The following is a 20,068-nucleotide window of genomic DNA, read 5'->3' as shown; positions in this document are numbered from 1 at the left end:
ACGGGGAGGTTGAGTCTTAAAGGAGCCGTGCGCATGCTGGGTTGGGGATCTCCGATTTGCTACAACACCCCCCCCCCCCCATCCCGCCTCCACCCCCCAACTCCACCCCACCTCCGCTCCCTCTCTCATCCATCCACACGAAACCATGAAACTTGATGGAATGGAGAGGAAAGTTCATACCGAGGTGCCCTTTGCTTTAAGTTGTATGCAGATAAAAGGTTCTTACAATATGTATTTATATCGTACAGTTGTTTTCTTCCGAAAATAACAGTTTTAATTCAATTGTATAGATTTCATTCTATAAATAATGACATTAAGTTTGCCGCTTCGGGGGTTTCGCGGACTTCATATAATATAATTATTCTCGTGTCGCCTATGGAGCATTTGATGAGGTTGAATTTCAGGACATGCTCGAAGGCCTTTCCGTCACTGACAAATATTAAAAACACGTATTAAAAACAACAACAACAACCTGGCTTTATCGGAGACCTGGTCCTTTCTATGGAGACGAGCTACACCTCACAAACACACATTTTTCATGCAGGAACACCGGATGGAGTAAATATTGTTTACAGGTCATTCCTCTTTAGTTCTAAACCCATTTAAATGTTAGGGAGATTTGCATTAAGCATTATCATGTAAAAAAAAAAGAAAAAAGAAAAAATGGTTTACAAGTTTCGTTTTTATGCACAAATCAATTTGTGAGGCGATTAAAACACTCTGCACGTGGCTTATGACATATGATATTTTGACGAGGGTCCACTGTGCTGTCATGACTTGGATGTGGACATCTTAAAGGGGACATTATGTTCTCTTTCTCCATTCTGGTGGCAAACGTTATGAAGAAAATGAGTAAAAGTGAAACGAATCTCACGTGAGTTTTCCGATTGCAGAGATCCACGCAGCGCGTTTTCAAACGGCGTGACGAGCGGGGGACACAAACACGAGCGCTCTCATGTCACAACAATGACCACTTGTATCCCCGCCATGCGACACCCTGGCACCCGGACTCAAAACCCCCACTTTTTTTTAAAAATATTTCATTATCCGTTCACGTTGACGGCGATACGGGGAACCCGCCGCCGTGAGCGCGTCTCTTTGTCCGCCTCCCCCTCGTCCCTCCTCACGCTGCGCCCGTTGTTTTATCTCAGGTGAATTGTAATCATGTGATCAAAACGAGCACCCCTCTTCCCCCTTTAATGAAAAAAAAGAAGAAGTGGGGAACAAAAAGCAGTTTTGTGCATGTGGGGGGGAAAAAAGAAAAGGAGAGAAGGGAATAGCTTGCGTCTTCCCCGTCTTCCTCCACTCTTTGTGTCCGTCTCAACAAACTGACCTACCGACAGAAATGCTCCCGGAGCGGGGACTCGGGCCCCGGGGAGCCGTGTGGGGGAAGTCCGGCTCCTGGAGCTTTAACCCGGGGATCTTCACACATTTTGCTCCCGCTGCGCAGCGGAGGATTTGAGGCCTCGGTTTGACGTGAGTGCTGGTTGTGTGTGTGTGTGTGTGTGTGTGTGTGTGTGTGTGTGTGTGTGTGTGTGTTTGATAATTAAAACGGAGAGAAGTGAACAGGCCCCACAAATGCATTGCTACTTAAATTGATGCTGTTTGTACTTAAAAGCTTATTTAACGGCACACATGCTTCCAGGGCCACAAGGTGCTGTTTGATTACATTAGTTAAGAACTGGGTCAGATTGAAATGCTTCAAAAATAACTCGTGTTATCTGACGAGCCTCTTGTTATATATAATCCATTGGTGAGAACCAGAGGCGGTTACAGGCCGAGATAAAGAAGGGAAGAAGCATCTTGTTTGATAAAAAAAACCGAAAAATGATGGATGACTTGAGAGTTTGCTGAGGTCACTCAGAATGAAAAAAATACATTAATTCTAAAGATTGATGAAAGGTTTAGAAGACTAATTTGTAATGTATTACATGATAATGCTACTGAAGTGCTAAACATCTTGGTGAATAAAGTTTGTTTTGCATTTACAGGAATAAAATGTTGCCATGTTAAAATAGATCAATGCGTATAATTCAAGATTGTTATTTCTCAGGGAAACAATGGATTCAGTATAGAAAGTCTGGTCTTGCAGCTGGTTGATACTTAAAAAAGCTCACTTTGGTTTAAATAATCGGAGTGAAATTTAATTTACATTATTTTCAATGAGAAAACCATTACTTCTAAAATAACAAAATAAAAATAATAAAAGTGTGTCTAATTCAAATAATACAAGGCCTGCAAACAAAAGTACATTATAGGCAGTGCATTATTGAACAGTCCCAATGAACAATATTAACATCTTATTATTGACCATGCAAAATGTACGTTTAAAAGTAACCAACAAATATGGAAAACTGATAACATTAAGCTTTAATTCCTCTGTGTTTGGTTTCATTGTGCACACATCCAACTACTGAGACGCACTTTAAAAGTAGTTTTTGTTTTCACCGTAAATTCTTTTCTGCGTCGAAGAAACGAGAAGATAATTATAATGGAGTGGATTAGTTTTCCACATAAACAAAGAGCCCAGAGAAGAACTTGTCGGGTGGGGAAAAGCCTAATCTAACCTGCCACGTGACAGAGAAGCGTCTGTTATGAAGCACACAGCACATGGAGGGTAGCAGCTAACGGTCAGCAGTCTACAGGCCGGGCCGAACGCAGGCAACGCGGCCGGGAGTCTACAACCTGATCACCAGGGCCACAATGACCTGACGTCACATTTATTTAAACTATTATCTATTCTGCTTAAGTGAGTGCTGTTAGCTGATCTAGGATGCCCTTCGCTATCAGACATGGATAAGGACCAAAACACGAATATACTATGAATGTACAAATTTGGGGAATATTTTTGTCGGAGAACATTTTCTTTATAAATATTTTTTATTAATTTGTTATAGTTTATTAACAACAAAATGGAATCCAAATTGATTTTGCAGCCACATAAAACACGATCAGATCTAAGAATGTTTAAATAAAACTTGTGTTTATAACTTGTATTCTTTTGAACCAATTGTTTTGTATTTTGTATCTAGTTATTTTGCTGGTATTAAGTTAAGAAGAGCAAGTGTTTCCCATATATGAAATCCAATCCAAATCCCAAACTTGTCGTGTGCTATGAAACAAGAGACGGCGTTCTGCAGCAAAGACGCCGCACTTTTTGCCTGTTTCGCAAAAACACATTCCTGCTAACTCACAAGAGGCAGCGATCTGCTCATGTGACCCTTGAAATGATGTTCGAGTGGTCCTGAAATCTGTTGATATCCCTGTCTAGCTCACAAACATACTCTACCTCCCCTCCTCTGTGACTCTCTCCCTCTCTCTCTCTCTCTCTCTCTTGCACCTGTGCAGGACGGAGCAGGTGTGTCCAAATTTGCTTGTTGAAGTGAATCAGTCAAGCGTGCAAAGGGATCCGGTGGGCTGCAGTTATTAAGTTATTACAAACGCTATCAACTTATACTTTGAAATATAAGCAGCAAATGAGATACTGATGGATTGCCATTTATTTCCCTGCCGGACTGGGACGTCAAAGGTCAGGGTCAGACGTAGAACCTCACAGCTGGAGCTGGCGATTCAGAGTCTTTTTCGTCTGAACAATTCACCGTTTTAGAGGCCTACCGAGCCGAAAGGCCGAAAGTAACTAAGAATCAATCATTTATAGATTATTCTCGAATGGTAATAAATATGAGTTACATCCCCAATTCAAATTTCACGGATCCTGTTTATGGGCCATAAGAAAAATCAAGCCTTTCATTAACGCTTCCTGAGCTCGTCGCTCTTCCCATCCGTCTTCCCAAATTCATGCAGCTGTGTTACTTTCTTACCCGCTCGAACCTCTGTGAATCCTGTCTTTGTGCTCATATCATGTTCCTATTTTATTGTTTTCGCCTTCTCTCTCTCTGAGTTACTGGTTAGGGAGGAGTGATAGAAACTCTGTGTGTGTGTGTGTGTGTGTGTGTGTGTGTGTGTGTGTGTGTGTGTTTGTGTGTTCGGGGTTGGCATAAATTTTGAGGAGCTTTCACTGCAGCTCGAGTGTAAAGTGAGACGTTGTGTGTGCCAAATGTACACGTATTTGCATGGATTTTTGTATTGTTTTGTGAGATTGTGTGCTTGTGTGTGGGTGTGTGTGTGCATAATGAATGCGTCCCGTGTGTGTGTCTGCATGTTACAAAGGGACATGGTTGGTAAACATGTGATGAACACTGCTGCTACTGGTCGGTTGGAGATGAATGGGGTAAGACGTTTGTCTGTGGTCTGTGTGTGTGTGTGTGTGTGTGTGTGTGTGTGTGTGTGTGTGTGTGTGTGTGTGTGTGTGTGTGTGTGTGTGTGTGTTGCTACCTTAATGAATAGCCCATTGTGGGTTCTGCTCCATATCTCCACTGGCCGGCCAAAGGAAATACTCTAGTTACTTCAATTGTGTGAGGGGGAACATCTAAAGGAAATGGATACACGGGGTTGAGGTGGTGTGTGTGGGGGAGGTTGGCGTGTTTCGGGGTATTGGGCTCAGGGTCCCAGGTGAGACGGAGCGGGAGAGTTGAGTTACCTGTTGCTGATCCCTGCTGGTATTCTGTAATCCTCCCTCGGCCTGCTTTTGAGAACCTGCCTTTTCTCTTCACACTCTCAGCAGTTGGTGTTGTGCTCATTTGTTGCTCATCACGCTGCGTTTGGCGTTGCTGTTCCTTGATGTGTCCTCATGACGCTCTGACGCTTCCTGTTGAGGAAGAAGCATCCTCGCTTTGGGAATTCCCTGATTTTTCACTCAGCACCAACATCTAGCTTATGGTTTATGACTATATAATTGAAAATGAATGACATCCCCATCAGCCTCAGATGGACATTGTTTACAAATGTCAGCATGCTGAAGTAAGATGGAGAAGACGTTGGGCTTTATACCTGCGAAACCAGCATGTCAGCACTGTGATTGAGAACATGCCAGTACACTGGCATTAGCATGTAGCTCAAAGCACTGCAGTGACTCTTTTCCATGCTTGTGTTTGGCTTGTGGCACTTCAATACAACACAAGGTGATGAGATGGCACAGTGTACCAGCCCCTGCGATTAAGGGAAAGGTTTCATGCATCTTATTTTTGTTCAGTTGAAGTTCAAGCATGACAAAATATCCGTGATAGAGCAGCAGTGGGGCTGTTAAGAGTTGGGTATTAATGTGTCTGTGTGTTCGGTGGCGTCATGTTCTATGATGACGTCACGGAAAAGGACATATATAAGACATATTAGTTTGACAAAAAGAATGATCTTTCTGTGAGGTTTTGCTTTTGGTGTCCAAGTGTTTATGCCCCGTCGAGACACGTGGCCTTTTCACCTTTAAATGCACCAATCCAGGTTTACATTGCTAACTTTTTATACACCCACACTCGGCCACAGAGGCACTAACACACTGATTTTGCATCAAATAGGCCGGTAAAGCCGTGAGGCCGCAACACCCTGCTGCAGCTGTGATGGCAACCAGAGGGGTGAGAGAAAAAAGAGGCAGATTCAGGGAGAACAAGGGAATCCTCAATGTCGCCTTGTGTCTCTCCCTCTCTGAGCTCAATCAATCACGTTATTCTTTTAAGTCCACCTCGCTTCATGTGAAGGTGATTTTGTCTGTACGATCCCCTCACACATCCCGACACATGTAAGCAGATTTCATGGCAAGCTTTGGAAAACCCCAAACAACCATTCTCTGCAGGACCAAGGGGACGTGCTTGACAAATGATAATTGGGCGGAATGAGAGGCGAGGGACGTGGAGATTGAGTCATTTGCAGGAAAATGCAGAAAATGATGTTCAAGAATTCCGCTGGGAACAAGGGTGTCCTCTGTGAGGATGTTTCTGCTGCACGTCTGGCTGGCTGGTTGCTGTTTGGAACATCGTCACACAGCATTGATATGCCTCTCTAAAGATGTCCGATTTAAGTGAATCTCCCCCGGGTCACAACAAAAAGAAATCTCATTAAATATCTAATTTAGCTTGACGTCTTGCAAGCTGAGAACAAAAATATGCATTTCAGATACTCGCAAACAGTGGTGGAAAGTACATTTATTCATGTACTGTATCTTGAGTACTGCTCAAGCGTTTTGTGCTGCTCTTCAAAACATTTCATGTGTCTTCATATTCTTCCGTATTTACTACGTTTGAGAAGGATTTAGTGCTTTGAACTCGCTTTGCTGCAAACAATCATAGGAAACACAATTGGATGCATTGTTAGAAATGATTGCATGATTGATATTAATAATGCAATGTGTTCTTCCACTCACACCAATACTATTCCTAATGCCATCATTATTTTTGAACATTATGCATTTCGGTAACAAAGTGACAGTAACCCTATAATAAGTGTAGCGTTATAATGCATCACTATTAATAAACCGATTATATGACATTATACAATAATACAATCGTGCAATACTTAACGTAGGAGTTAATGTTGTAATGGAGCACATCTTTATTCTGGTATTGCTAAATGTAGTTGCTGATGTGGAGATGGATCAATGTAATGCTGTACCATCTTAATTGTACCAATCATTGGATGCCTTTTACCGTCCCTGTGTAGCTCTGAGAGAGGCTCGACCCGGGTTCTACGTCCTTCGTGTTTACAGCACAGAAGCAGTTTTGACAGAGCGAGGGAGAGCAGGAAGAGGGGTGATGCCTCTCAGGAGGAGATATGGAAAAAAGGAGGATAACAGAGTCACTTTCCAATCATGAGTTTTTCTCGGAACATTGAATTAAGCAGCGTGAACGGGTGGGGGCCTGGAGGGTCTGGGGGCGGCTGGCCGCAAAGATGCCTGAATGAAAGAGTCCGTTGTTCGGTGCTGGGAGAGGGAGATGAAAGGGGAGCGGGAGACGGCGAGTTTGTCGGACATCAGTCCTCTCTCCCATTGCCTTCTCACCCTGCGGCCTTCCCTCGCTCTGCCCATGTGAGCTGGGGTTCAAACGCTGGGCCCACAGCTGCTCACACACACACACACACACACACACACACACAGTATACAGCCAGACGCTCAAACTGCTTAAAGAAATGCATTTAAGTACCCATCAGTTGACAGGCAAACACACACAGACACGCAGCCAGTCACATGTGCATGCAGTGACTTTTGCTGCAAACTGGAAAAACAAAAGTCCTTTAGAGACAGAAACATCAAACATGATCAGGAGACAACAATAGACAATTAAAAAAATGTTCTATTGCCCAGTACATAATGAAGATTAATCTCTGACAGGGCATATGTGAAGACAAATACGAGAAGGAACCTGAATCTGTTTAGTATGAGGGTACAAAATGTGAGTTGAAAGAGAGTACTTGTAATGAACAAAACATTAAAATTGAGAGAAGTTGAAATGAAAAAAGTGTGATTTAAAAAGTCCATTGCAGTTCATCTGAGGAAGTGAACAATGTGAACAAATGCTCTTCTAAGTGAACGATACATTGTGCATGACTATGCGTGCATAGACACAGCAGATAAATACAGGAATACACCTGCATGAAAAAACTGCAGCAGGGCTTTACAGCTCGAGCAGGATGTTTCTTATTTATTTACCGCACCTGTAACCGAGTCACTCCCATTCAGTCTAGACGAAAGCATCTCTATTAGAAGTTTGGGTTCAGGTTATCAGGCCCATCAAACAAAGACGCCCTTGTTGTGTTCAGAGAGAGACGTTTGTTACCGTGCATTGTGTTTCATCCAGATGAGGTACGATAATCCCATTTAAATTACCAGTGACATCAGAGCCCGTTGATTTGTTTGGTTGACTCACTAACTAACCTACATGGACACCAAAAGTGTCCGCGCTGAGGTGGGATGCAGAGATCCATCAATGGAGGGGAGATGGAGACCTGACAGGGTTCAGTTTGAATGGATGTCTGGATGTTTTGGCCTGTCATGCTTTTTTTTAAACTAGCAAAAGTCAAGCTGGTTATAGGTTGGTAATACACATATTATTTATACTAACGTATTCTGGCATCAACTTATCTTTACATGTTTTACGTTTATTGAAAGTATGCAGCACATAGGCTGCGTGTGTGTGTGTTGGAAGGCTTCTCTTCGTCGCTTGAATTCTTTGGCCAAATAAATTCAAAGTTATTCACAACAAAGGATTGTGAGAGTGCACAAAAACATGGCATGAGCAGTGCTATTTCAGACCACAAAGAAAAATCTTTTCAGAGAGCATTAAGAACTCATGTCATAATCTTTAAGAACACAAACATATTAAAACATTGATCCAAATGTCTAAATGGGGCTTGCTTCCATCCTATGGGAGGAAGAGCCGTTCTAGTCGAGAGCCTCGTTGTCTTTTGGGTGTATTTTCTATTTTCTAGACAAGCAAAAGCTACTGAGTAAGCCCGTTGTTTGGGTACATGCATATCCTCTTGTACAACAGAGACGTTTTTAGAGGGGAGGCTCCAAATGTTTTGCTGAATATTTCTGTAAATGACCCTGAAACAGGAATCCAGTATCTTAATCTTAATAAAGAGTGATGTTTACACAGCGCTACCTGGCTACCAATCCAGACCTGGATACAGTTAACTAAACACCCGTGTTATATATCGCATGCCAGGAGTGTAGGAAATAACCCACTACTTCTTTTGAATGCATTGTAACACGTTGTTGTGTTGACAGTGCTGGTCTTCTCCATTCTAAGATGGCTCCCTTTGACCTAAAATATTTTTGGAATCTGTAACCTTACACCCCCGATATGGCAGCAGGTAGACAGGTGAAAACAACGCAGATACCCCAAAAAAGCTTCCAGGAGACGTTGTCGCTTATGAAAGACGGGGTTTTTCCACATGCTAAGTGTGAGGACAATGTCCCTCCCTAACTGTGAGAGAGGCTTGTTTGAATGTCGGAGCGAGAGCGGAGCGGATTCAAGCGTGGCCGAATCAGAGGCAGCTGATTAATAAAAATAAAAAAAGACACTTGGAGCACAAAGATTTAGAAATAAAGACAGAAGTGAAGAAAATCACATGAAGGGGAAACTCGCAGCAGAGAGCCCAGTGGTGCATTACTGCCTTGGGGAAAGATAGTAAAGATGGGACACGGGAAGAGGAATTGGAGGAGTTCAAATCCCAAGAGAGAGGCGGAGGGATGGAAAGGTCGAGAAGATGATGGACGTACACAGGCACACACACACACACACACACACACACACACACACACACACACACATACACATCCCATAATTAGTATGCTAACAGGCAGTTAAATGCCCCACACAAAGGCTCACTGTTGAGCCCTGGTTGCTCACTTTGGAGACAATGCACAATGGGAGTCAGTGGGAGCCCCCAAATCACCCTAATAGCCGACGTGGCCCAGCGTGGCTTCCCCTCTCTTCCCCTCGCGCCCATCGCAGCCATTCACTCACTTACCGGCTAATGAAAAGCCGATAGCCTCCAGGCCTTCGGTCACTGAGCAGCTTGCCCCTTCCTCCTCATTTCCCTCTTTTCATCTTTTCCTCCACCGACAGAAATGCCTCTCCAGTTCTCCCGAGGTTCAGAGGTCCAATGTGCGGGCATGGGAACAGCGACAACCTGACAAGACAGGGATGGGGGGAGGGGGAGAGGGTTTGTAATTAAAGGAAGATGAAGGCAGGACCACCTGAAAGTGGAAGTCTCTTGTCCTGAAACAGGGTGATTTTAACTTGATTAAAATCCAGAGAGAAATGATTTAATTACGGGGGGAAATGGAGATACTTTACATGTTGATGTGAGGAAAGTACCTTTTTGTTCAAATGCAGTGCTGATATCCTCCAAATGTCAGGGGGTCGGGACATGTGGTGAGCTGCGCCCCAAAGCCCGTTTCACATGAGCCGCGGTGAGCCTGGTTCTGTCTGCGTGGAGGTTAAGCCTCACTGAACCTTCAGTCAAATTCCTTAGGAGTCTTTATTTCAAGCAGCACCTGAGATTTGCTGTGGAATTACTGCATAAGTGCCAAATTCCCCCGATGGATGCTTCTGATCCACCTGTCAACAAGTGTTGATGTTCGGAGGTTCGGTGTCTTCAGTGTCTTTCAAATTCTTCCCTTTCTTCTCTTGCTTCTCCTGCTCAAAGTAACACAAGTTCAAAAACACAGGAGAGAAACCGTGAATCTACAACATATCGACCATGGAAATGTGTCCACGATGTCTGAAGCTGCTTTTTGGGAAACAATGTATCTATGTTGATATTCTCATTTTATAGTTTACCTGTGTCCTTTTGGCTTTCTGCTATTTCAAATAATCTAAAAACATTTACATTTTACATGCTAAAAACCTTTGACTGATAATGTTTCCACATCTGGACATACCCGGAGATTTGTTGGTGGCATTTATGAACTGAACAAAAATAAATTCTGACCCTATTACTGAAACCGGCCAGCAGAGGGTCACAGGCCTCCACTGCAAAAATACTTATAATGCATTCATTTTGCAAACAGAAACTGTGTTGAACAGTTCATCATTAAGTCATCAGATATGTGAGGTCTTTTTAGGATCAGTTTAGCCATCTGCACTGTTCATTGAGAATTCACCAGGGCGCCATCATGTCGTGTCTTGTGAGGGGCCAATTCAACGCGTTAGCAGTGTGAGCCCCGATTCACAATGTGCTTCAGCTTTCATACCAGCACACACAACAGAACCAATCTAACTTTTGTTCCATGGGGTATTAGTTATCATGTGTGTTTTTCTCCAAACATTCTTGATTTGGACTTCATGATGCAGGTTGGAACTCATACTGCTTCCATCGTACACCGCCAGAGGGAGCGCGGGGTTCGGTGTATTGTGCCAAAGCTCTCTTCAATAGAAATGGCTGCAGAGACATCTAGTGGCTCTGGAGCTTCAGCTTTCATAGTTGCGTTTGAAAAGAGGATGCGTTTTATGTACCATTTTACCAGGATTTAAAAAAAGAGAGAAACAAGCAGAATTATGTAAATATTTATTTGCAACATCAAAAGGAATACAGGGAAGGATAAAGTGCTTTTATGATTTTCTTTCTTCTCATTGTGGACAATAGTTTGCTCAGTCCATCTTTATCATTAGAATTATACAAAGCAGCCAGTAAATATAACAAATTATCTCTCGGTTACACTACATTACATCTGGATTGTATTTTGATGGCTCCCCCTTTGTACCCATGTTAAAATATAAAATACTTATATAAAAACCGCTGTGTCTTATTAGGATTTGAGCGGTAGGTCCTTAATCGCACAGGTGGAACTAATGACCCTAACAATGGCTCCTTCAGGTGCAGCCGTAAAAACGGTATCAGTGAGCCAGTACCTGGAGCACGGCATGACAATACCAGCCCGAGATTTTGGGAGCATCAAAAATAAGCTTTTAATTTCAGAGCACTCATAAAAAGAGTTATAAAACAGTTAAACATTTGTAGCCTAAAAAATACGTACATATACTGTACATTTTATAGTTGATACGGTACTTCTGTCTGTCAGAGGTACCTCCTCAAAGTGTTTTATATTACTTAAACAGGTATTTGTATCACATTTATGAATACATAGCTTTTTAGAAAATGTTAAACATAATATCAAATTTTCCTTTAGCTGGCAGTGTATGTAATACATAAAGTGTTACTAGATGTCAGCAAGTGTTGCATGAAAGCTTGTTACAAATGTCGGTCTCATGTTCATATTGATTGATTGAAAACCCCAAACACAAGGAATTTAAAAAAAGAGAGTTGTAGGGTCATCTGGTGCAGCAGGTCGACTGTTCTGATAGATGCATGACTCTAAAGGCAGTAGGTGCACATAAGAATGCAACAGTATACTACACAACGAAATTAACAGTAGTTTCTCACTAAACAAAGGGAGAATTTCTTATAAATTCCTGGAAGAAGACTATACTAAACTGACAGTCTCACAAACGGTTGGCTTTGCAGGGAACTATCGCAGGATTAATAACATGGAGATCAAGCATACATTGAGACAGTGCATTTTCTCTTAATCAACCATTTAAATCGTGACCTCATTTCTCTCTTAACAGAATTTCCTCCAAACGGCAATTGTTTTCATAAAATATCTTGTTTCCATCCACAAAACAATGAATCTTGTATAAATTATTCCTTCAACTATGAAAATGTACAAACACTCCAAAACATGATTTATTTTACCGCCTTTGTACTTTCCTTACAAAAGCCCGTCAGATGCCTTGTCCTGAGTCTGGTTGAAGATTTTGGGCTCTCTGAAGTTTTGCAGTTGCATGTGCCAAATGTTATTCAGAAATGTGTACTTTTTTGTCATTTCTAATCGCATTGAGAAGAAAAAACAAATGAATATAAATGTAAAACAACACACACAAGGCAAAGGGGGTTTTCATTTCTGGAGATGCAAATGCAAACTTCACCAAGCGTAACCTTCACCTTGGAGGATTTGTGTTGAAATATAAGAGGGACAAATATCTTTAGATGTCTTGCTCACTCTTATAGGACACTGGATCAAGAGGGATTGCAGTCTGTAGGATATCAAACTCCATCTGGTTGTTGTCCATGTCCAGAACACACATGACGCTGTGACTGCCCGATGTCGCTGTGTCCTGGAACTTATTTTGAAAGTCTGCAGACACTGAAGCCCTCCTCTCCTCTGCCCTCTCCTTCCCCACGATCTGGGAGTCGAAGATTTCGTCCTCGTCCTCCCCGCAGCTCAGTGCCACCTCGTTCTCGTAACAAAAGGCGCTCAGGGATCTGGGAATCAAGTCTTGGTTGGATCTGTAGGCCGAGGCTGGAGAGGCGGCGCATGAGGCCCGACTGGCAACCTCGTCGAGCTCCTTGGCGCTGAGGTGGGGCGTTGACGGTACCTCGTAGGTCTTGTGGAAGCGAGAGTAGTCTACCTTGTAGCGGTCCCGGTCTTCATAAATCACAGGCTCAAACCTGTGACCCCAGAAGACCTCTCTGGCAAGGTAGGAGCTACGGAACTGGGTAGTCATGGCCGTGGCCTCCACCATCCCCTCTAAGATCACGACAATCTCAAAGTCATCTGCCTCCAGATCAGCTTGACTCAAAGTGTACAAGGGGCTGTCTTTATCTATCTCGTGGATTATCACCAGTGGAGACACTAGAAACAGTCTGTCGGTGCCCTCGTCATAGCCCACATTGAGGTCCATCTGCTCCAAGGGGATGAACTCTCCCTCCGCTGTGACGTAGGAACGTATGAGCTGGGCACGGACATGAGCCTCCACAATGTGGCTCTTGCGCAGGTTGCCTACCCTCCACATGAGGCACAGCTTGCCATCACGCAGGGCGATGACAGCATTTTTGGAGAACACAAGGGTCCGGTTCCTCTTCTTGGGCCGCGCCATCTTGGCCATGATGGTGCCAACCATGAAAGAGTCAATGATGCAGCCCACGATGGACTGGACGACCACTGTCATCACTGCAATGGGACACTCCTCGGTGACGCAGCGCCAGCCGTAACCAATGGTGGTCTGGGTCTCCATGGAGAATAGGAGCGCCCCGACAAAGCCGTGGACATGGAGTATGCAGGGGATCCTTTGTGTCGGCTCGCCAGATGTGGGTCCGGAAGGGGGCCCGTGCAGCCCCGCCACCGCATCAGCTTTCGCCTCCGGTTGCCCCTCAAAGTCCCCATGCACCAGGGAGACGCCGTAGAAGATGATGCCGAAGAAAAGCCACGAGACCAGGAAGCTGGCGCAGAATATAAACAGCAGGTATCGCCAGCGGATGTCCACGCATGTGGTAAAGAAGTCCGCAAGGTAGCGCTGCCTCTTCTCATCCATGTTGGTGGACAGAACATTGCATTGTCCATCCTTCTTTACAAACCGGCTCCGTGCTTGGCTGGAGCCCCTTGTCAGGATCTTCCCGTTGTAGTTGTTCATCTCTCCTTGTCCACTTCTGCAGGGCACTGCAGCAGAGGCTCCCGTCTTCCTACCACTGTCTTCTGTCTCTGCGTGGCGGCCGTTTGCAGTCCAATGTTGAGGGAACTGTGGCCGTTGTGGAGTCCGGAGCTGGAGATCTTCTGGCGTGCCTCCTCTGGTAAAATCGCCTGAAACACAATGCCGTACCTGTCGGGCAAAGAGATAGGGGGAGATTAGGATTCAAAAAGCATCATCCAAATTATTGTGTACGCAAAATGTAGGAACAATTTATAGAGCTTGATCCCTGTGCACTTTCTATGGGACCATTTAAAGCACCCAAAGACGCAATGTACAGTCTCATTGGCCGAAACAAGAAGATTAATACCTGACTCATCAGGGACACAAAGGTCATCAGCAGTATCAAATAGGAAACCACCTCACAGTTTAAGGGGGAAACTCCTCAATGAACTCAGTGATACAATAAATATTTAATTCACAATCCCATCTACTCAAATTGACCTAACTCCCGGTCACCTTAGTGTATCGATCAACCTAACCTGCCTCTCTTTCTGTTACATGGAGGATTACCTTCTGGGAAGGTGAGTTCAGCTCCGTGAGAAGGATTGCCGGTTATCACAGATTACAGGATTATATCTGAGTCAGTGTCAGACAACCCGTTTTGAGATGGACCAACATTTACGTTACCAGTTATATATAAATGAACAATGACACCCTTGTTTAATCGTTCGTTAGCTCACTTATAAGGAGAGGTCTTTTGTTTTTTTCTACCATACATTTTCTCCATGCAGTTAATTTTCAATTATTGAGTCTTGGAAGTACATTTTACCAAACAGAGAACAATGAGACAGACAAAAGGAAACAAAAACTATGCCACATGCAAACCCTGACAGCGGAGATGGAAAGAAATATTGTTAATGAGGCATAATGAGCAAACTATTCAATGTCCAGCTTATTGATGACCATTACTAACAACAGCCTTCGGTCTTCTTGTTCCCTTATTGGGCGATCTGTTGCAGGTGCCTGAAGCTCGTCAGGACGGTGTAGGGCGGCTTTGGCCTTTCTGAGGATGTGCTCGCTGTAAATATCCCTGAGCCGGTCCTGACTCACCCCGACAAGATCACCAAAACGGCAAGCCGATTCTTACCGGCTGTGTTAAGAGATTGTTACAAAAGAAAACCAACAGTACTGTAAAGCATCTGTTGTAATGTCCTTTGATGCACACATTAAATTGATTAACATATATATATATATATATATATATATATATATATATATATATATATATATCAAAGCCAGTCAGCCTAGGATTCACCCTCTATTAAGAATTGCTACTTTCAGATCCTTATTATTATTATTATTAGTTTGTCATTTGGTTTACATTTTTAAACTGACTTCATCAAACTAGGTGACAAATTAACGGTAACACAGGGATGCTTAACATCAGGAGCAGATTTAGGCATCTATAAAAACTCCAAAAGTCAACTTAATAAGATAAAGAATTTTAAAAGTACAATTGGCAGCTGAGGATCGAATCGGTCACCTGTTGAACCTACTTGTTCCCATGGCACCATGTCCTGCTCCCAAAGGTCAGGTCACCGCTAAGGAGGTAGTGCAGGAAAGAGAAAGAGAGAAACAGAACCATGTGAAATCTCCACTATCTAAATAAATGGGGGTCAAGCTCGTGAAAATACAGAGAGCTTTCGACTAAGGAAGGCACACTTTTACAACTGCAAAATATTCCCTCCTTAACTTTGAAAACCCAAATGTACACGGTTTCATTGCATTGCATCTAGTTATATGATGTGCGTCTGTGTCTCCAGTCTAGTCGTGAGCTGAAGATGTGCATGATTAGACTCTGCTGATTGTTCTGAGGAACAGCGGCCGTACTCGTGAGAACCGAGGGGGAACGTTGTATGTGGGTGTAAGTAGCGGTTTCATGTACATGATGGAGACATCTGGTATTTGTAATTACAGACAAACCAAAGTGTTTGCTTGTGTTACACCAAAAGAAACCGTAAATATTAAACATGAGCCCGGCGTAAGTGTTTTTTTACACAAACTGTCTGTCCAGAAAACACAAAGAAAATCCTGTCACATAAACTTTCCCTTATAGCAAACAGTGAATCCAAGGCAAAGCCTGCAGTGGAAGCTGTTTGTTTTTTCTTCATGTACTTGAGGCATTTTTAAGGGAATGAACAAGCTCGACGTGAAATTACTGAACACCAGGAGGCGATGTCATTTGTTTTTGGCTCTGTTGTCCCAAGCTACGCAGCTGTAAGAATAATATCTCCAACCTCCGAGCTGATAAAGGAAAATACAACCAGCTGCAACATCAGTGTTGTCTCCTGTAATGATGGCGGTAGACACAATACCAACCAGTTAATGGTCACCATGCAGGTAATACTGGGACCTTCAGTGAAGCTGGTTTCCATGGGAACACATCTCCTGTGGCATTTGGGGGACAGAGAGCAGTGGAGAGAGACACCAGAGACATTATGGTGAAAAGGGGGCGAGAATACAGTGTTAAGTGCTCTTATAACATGTATCACAGAGGGAGGCAGCGAGGGGATGAGAGAATGTGCAGCAATGCAAAATCTACATTAAACCTTAAATAGATTCTGAATGAGGGACAAGAGGTGACTCTTCCCTTTGATCCATATTACTGAGGGACAATGCAGATAAGGCTGAAAGACATCTGTGAAGACTTGGGTCAAGAAAGCATTCTCCAAAAGCTTTGATGTTTTTCTCTATCCTATTTATCTATTTATGATTTGACCCAGGACACCGAGGGAACGACGAGTTCACTAAATACAGAAAGCTCTGAATAATATTTTACACAGTGGATGTCTCTGTAAGCATTACCTTTGGTTGTATATCTAGTTTGGATTTGAGATTTTTGAGCATCTTGTCTCGGGGGTTGTGTTATATTAGAGCAATATCAATTAATAGAAGGATAAAGTAAATTGAGATGTAGCAAATATACAAGGTTGTATCCTGAAGTGATTGAGTGGCTCGAGAAGAAAAAAGTGTAATTCAAATTTTGACTGTGGCTCAAATAAATAAAATTGTATTAACTATAATTACTTTTCATTAAAAAATGGATTGCCAGTTGCAGCCTTAACTGTGTACGTACTTATGTCCTGCCTTTGAAACATTACAGTAGATTCATTAGTGTTGAACTAACACTAATACACTTGTGGAATTATTTCACTGTGTCCATGTGTGACTCACTCCTCTCTAATCTCATACATTTGCAGATGCGGATTTATAATCGGCCTCCTTGGAATAACAAAGGTGGGAATTTCATGGCTGTTAATCCCAAAAGAAATGAGGGAAGAGAGAAATTCAGATGCATTGTCAACTTCTCCTAAAACCTCTTGTAATCTCCCATCATTAGACACACTATTACATCTGCCACAATAATAAATTCTACTCTCTAAGTGGAAATACTTGAACATTAATGTCTGGAAGATATGGCAGCTGAGGTGGAATATTTATGCATACTGGTCATTCCTATGCTGTTACAAGCTGGTCGTAAGTGGTCACAGAAAAGAGCAATTAAGCCTCACTGTCTGTGAAAGGTTTGCGTATCAATTACCTGGTGCCTTCAAAGGCAAATTATGTAACCTCGACAGGATTTATTTTCTGGATCTGATTGTCAAGCCGATGAACTACTGGCAGAATAGTCTTGTTATATAAATTCTGTCTATCAATGGAAGCACATTTTTGCAAAACATCAGTGATATAATTCACCCAAGTGAAGGACCTGCTGAGTCCGTCTCTAAAGTGACTCAGGCCTTTGTGTTGGGATGCTGGGACTGTGTGTTCCTCTGACCAGCTCCACTGTTCTCTCCCCTCGTTTTCTTTTGTAGAACTGCTTTGTATGATTTTTTTGTATAACACTGAGCGATACAAAACCCTGGTTCCACCTCTGCCTGTCACGAGCCAACCCACAGAGAAGAATGATTCCCACGCTGCCGTCGCATCCCCGACAACCTCCGCGTTGGCCTCATTTCACATTTCTCGTTTTCCCATGTTGTCCATTTTTAATCTTTGCTAAACATATTGTATTTCCCGGTTCATGTAATTGATTGAGTGAAATAAATGGTTGACTGAAAGGGAACATTTACGACACGTCAGCAAAGTAAAGCAAAGTAACATCCATTTACTTTAAAGGTGAAAGTCTTTCTTTCTCAGGAGGGTCGCCTGTGTCTCCATCTGAGCTTCAGCCTGGATGCTCGCCCACTGGACACACGGACAGAGAAGGTCTCAGTGGAAGTGTTTGTTTAAGTCCTGGTCAATGCTCACCGGGTTGTCTGGATCAAGATATTAGGTTAGAGCCAGGTGATCATGCAAAGTAGATTAATTACATTCACATTAATTCACATTACATTCACCTCACTTCATACCTTGTTTCCTGTAACGGGACGTATGTAATGGGACGTTGCACTTTTTTAAAGCAGATGAAAGATTTTATTAAGGAGGTTTTATTTTGGATATTTCTTTCTTTTTGTATGGATTCAAGTCACAAGCTGATTATTTATACATCTATTTATCTGTTGGAGAGTAGAGATGTATTTTAAATTTAACAAAAATAATAGTAAACTACACAATTGCCCAAAAGCTGGAAACCAACAGGACTTCATATGACATAAAAAGAGACATTTAAAAATAAATGTTTCCAGTCGATCAACAGGTGCAGCCTTATTCCCAGTGCCTGAGCGACAGTCTCGGTGACACAGTGCTTTTACATAATGTCTAACACAGAAACTACAACTGTAACGGCTCTAAAAGTCTGTCATCTGGAGTGCAAAGTGACAAATAAAGAAACATGATCTAACCACATGGTGCATGTCTCCTGATACTGAAATATACAATTTAATCATAAATGACACTCACCCTGCAAAGGGGGGTTGCTGTGTTCTGTCACTTGGTTGTACGTTTCAACAATCACTATTCCAGGCAAAAAGGACGCACAGCCTTAAACTCACGATCTGTGAGACTCTCCCTCCCCTCTTCAGTCGTTCTCTCTTTTAGTGTCCTCTTCATCGCTTCTTCTTCATTCTCTCATGCCTGTTGCTTCTCCTCGTTGAATCCCCTGTTGTCTGCTGCTTCCCTCGCTGGCTCTAATCCTGCCCGCGCCGTGCTTCCTCTGTGCTGGCATGCCGCAGGCTGAGGATGCTGTGTCAATCTCCCCTCTGCACAGAATGGGTTTGGGAGGGAGGGAGAAGAGGAGGAGGAGAGGAAAAGTAGAAGAGAAATAGATACATTAAAGACAGAGAGTGCAAAGGGGAGTTGGCTACAGGGGGTCTGCCACTTTGTCTCTGCACTCTCATCATGTGTAGGTGTTGCATATCGCCTGATGTGCCCATGAAAGCAAGCGAGGGCTCGTTTGAGTCATGATTTCTAGGCTGACTCTCTTTGAGGAACACGGGGGATGATGCAGTGCAGCAGGTGAGAGACAAAAGGGGTCTTGGAAATGAAGCGGTTGCGTTGCCGCCATAGTTTATAAAAACTGTAAATCACCACACATAACTACATACAACGACATGGTCCCAGTATGTACATTAAAAATGTCTCACTTCTGTGCACACATGTGAAATGCCACATCAACACACGGGTACACAGGGAAGAAAAAGTGCTGTTTTGAACGGTTCAAGCAAGCAACGGTTCTGCTCTGCCATGAAACTCACTCTCACACAAGGACGTGGCTCCTTAGTAGATGAAAAGTGGGAACTTCAGAGATACCTTTGGGAGTAAATATCGGCATTTTGGCTCTGAAACAACATTATAATTCTTGTCGGCCCTGTGGTGTCGAGCAGTGCCTGCCGTGTGTGTGTTGCGCGTGCTGGTCCCTTTGTCTTGTCTTGCAGGTCCATGGAGGAGCTCGTCGGCGCAACTGGGAGCACCTGGCCAGTCCCCCAGTTGTATTCAAGACCCGTCCGTCCCAGTCCTCACTGGGAGCGCTATTTCTTTGTATTTTTGAACCACAAATAAATCACACGTGCCATCTACATTTCCATCTCCATCCATTTCAATCATGGCCCAGGAGCCAGGATGCGACAATCACCATTAGAAGTTACTTAACAAGTGCCTAAACAATCTGGTGCTTTCATGTTCTGCTGGCTATTTATAATTGAACAACTCTTACTATCAACAGATGCCAAAAGAGACATTTTCTAGTTTGATTCAGGATTTCTTTATCCGGAATCCACACAACTATTAGGAAAGATGACTTGAGCCAAACTGTTTGTAAACCA

At 43.2% G+C, this 20,068-nt stretch overlaps 1 protein-coding gene and 1 long non-coding RNA gene across 6 annotated transcripts; one reads left to right on the top strand and one right to left on the bottom strand.

The window, feature by feature from the left end:
• The first annotated feature begins 1,311 nt into the window (after nt 1-1,311).
• Nucleotides 1,312-16,929, top strand: LOC120828138 (uncharacterized). The gene is made up of 3 exons (XR_005713485.2): nt 1,312-1,476; nt 13,831-13,965; nt 14,825-16,929. It is a non-coding gene; the product is annotated as an uncharacterized LOC120828138 (long non-coding RNA).
• Nucleotides 10,889-19,006, bottom strand: kcnj4 (potassium inwardly rectifying channel subfamily J member 4). 5 transcript variants are annotated; one of them, XM_078084637.1, is made up of 5 exons: nt 18,708-19,006; nt 17,978-18,053; nt 16,185-16,253; nt 15,362-15,406; nt 10,889-13,994 (listed from the first exon to the last, which is right to left on the bottom strand). In XM_078084637.1, the coding sequence occupies exons 4-5, from the start codon at nt 15,377-15,379 to the stop codon at nt 12,381-12,383; spliced, it is 1,632 nt and encodes a 543-aa protein (XP_077940763.1). In that variant the 5' UTR covers nt 15,380-15,406; nt 16,185-16,253; nt 17,978-18,053; nt 18,708-19,006; the 3' UTR covers nt 10,889-12,380. The 5 variants fall into 5 exon arrangements, 4 of the variants coding, with proteins under 4 accessions (XP_077940763.1, XP_077940762.1, XP_040047424.2 ...); XM_078084636.1 differs by having other exon boundaries at nt 17,978-18,124; nt 18,708-18,996; XM_040191490.2 differs by lacking the exon at nt 16,185-16,253 and having other exon boundaries at nt 17,978-18,124; nt 18,708-18,996.
• Between the last annotated feature and the right edge of the window lie 1,062 nt (nt 19,007-20,068).

This window comes from Gasterosteus aculeatus, chromosome 11, assembly GCF_964276395.1.
Source record: "Gasterosteus aculeatus chromosome 11, fGasAcu3.hap1.1, whole genome shotgun sequence".
In the NCBI taxonomy this organism is placed as follows: domain Eukaryota; kingdom Metazoa; phylum Chordata; class Actinopteri; order Perciformes; family Gasterosteidae; genus Gasterosteus; species Gasterosteus aculeatus.
Note: the sequence above shows the minus strand (reverse complement) of the source record. Positions and strands in the feature narration are given on the sequence as shown.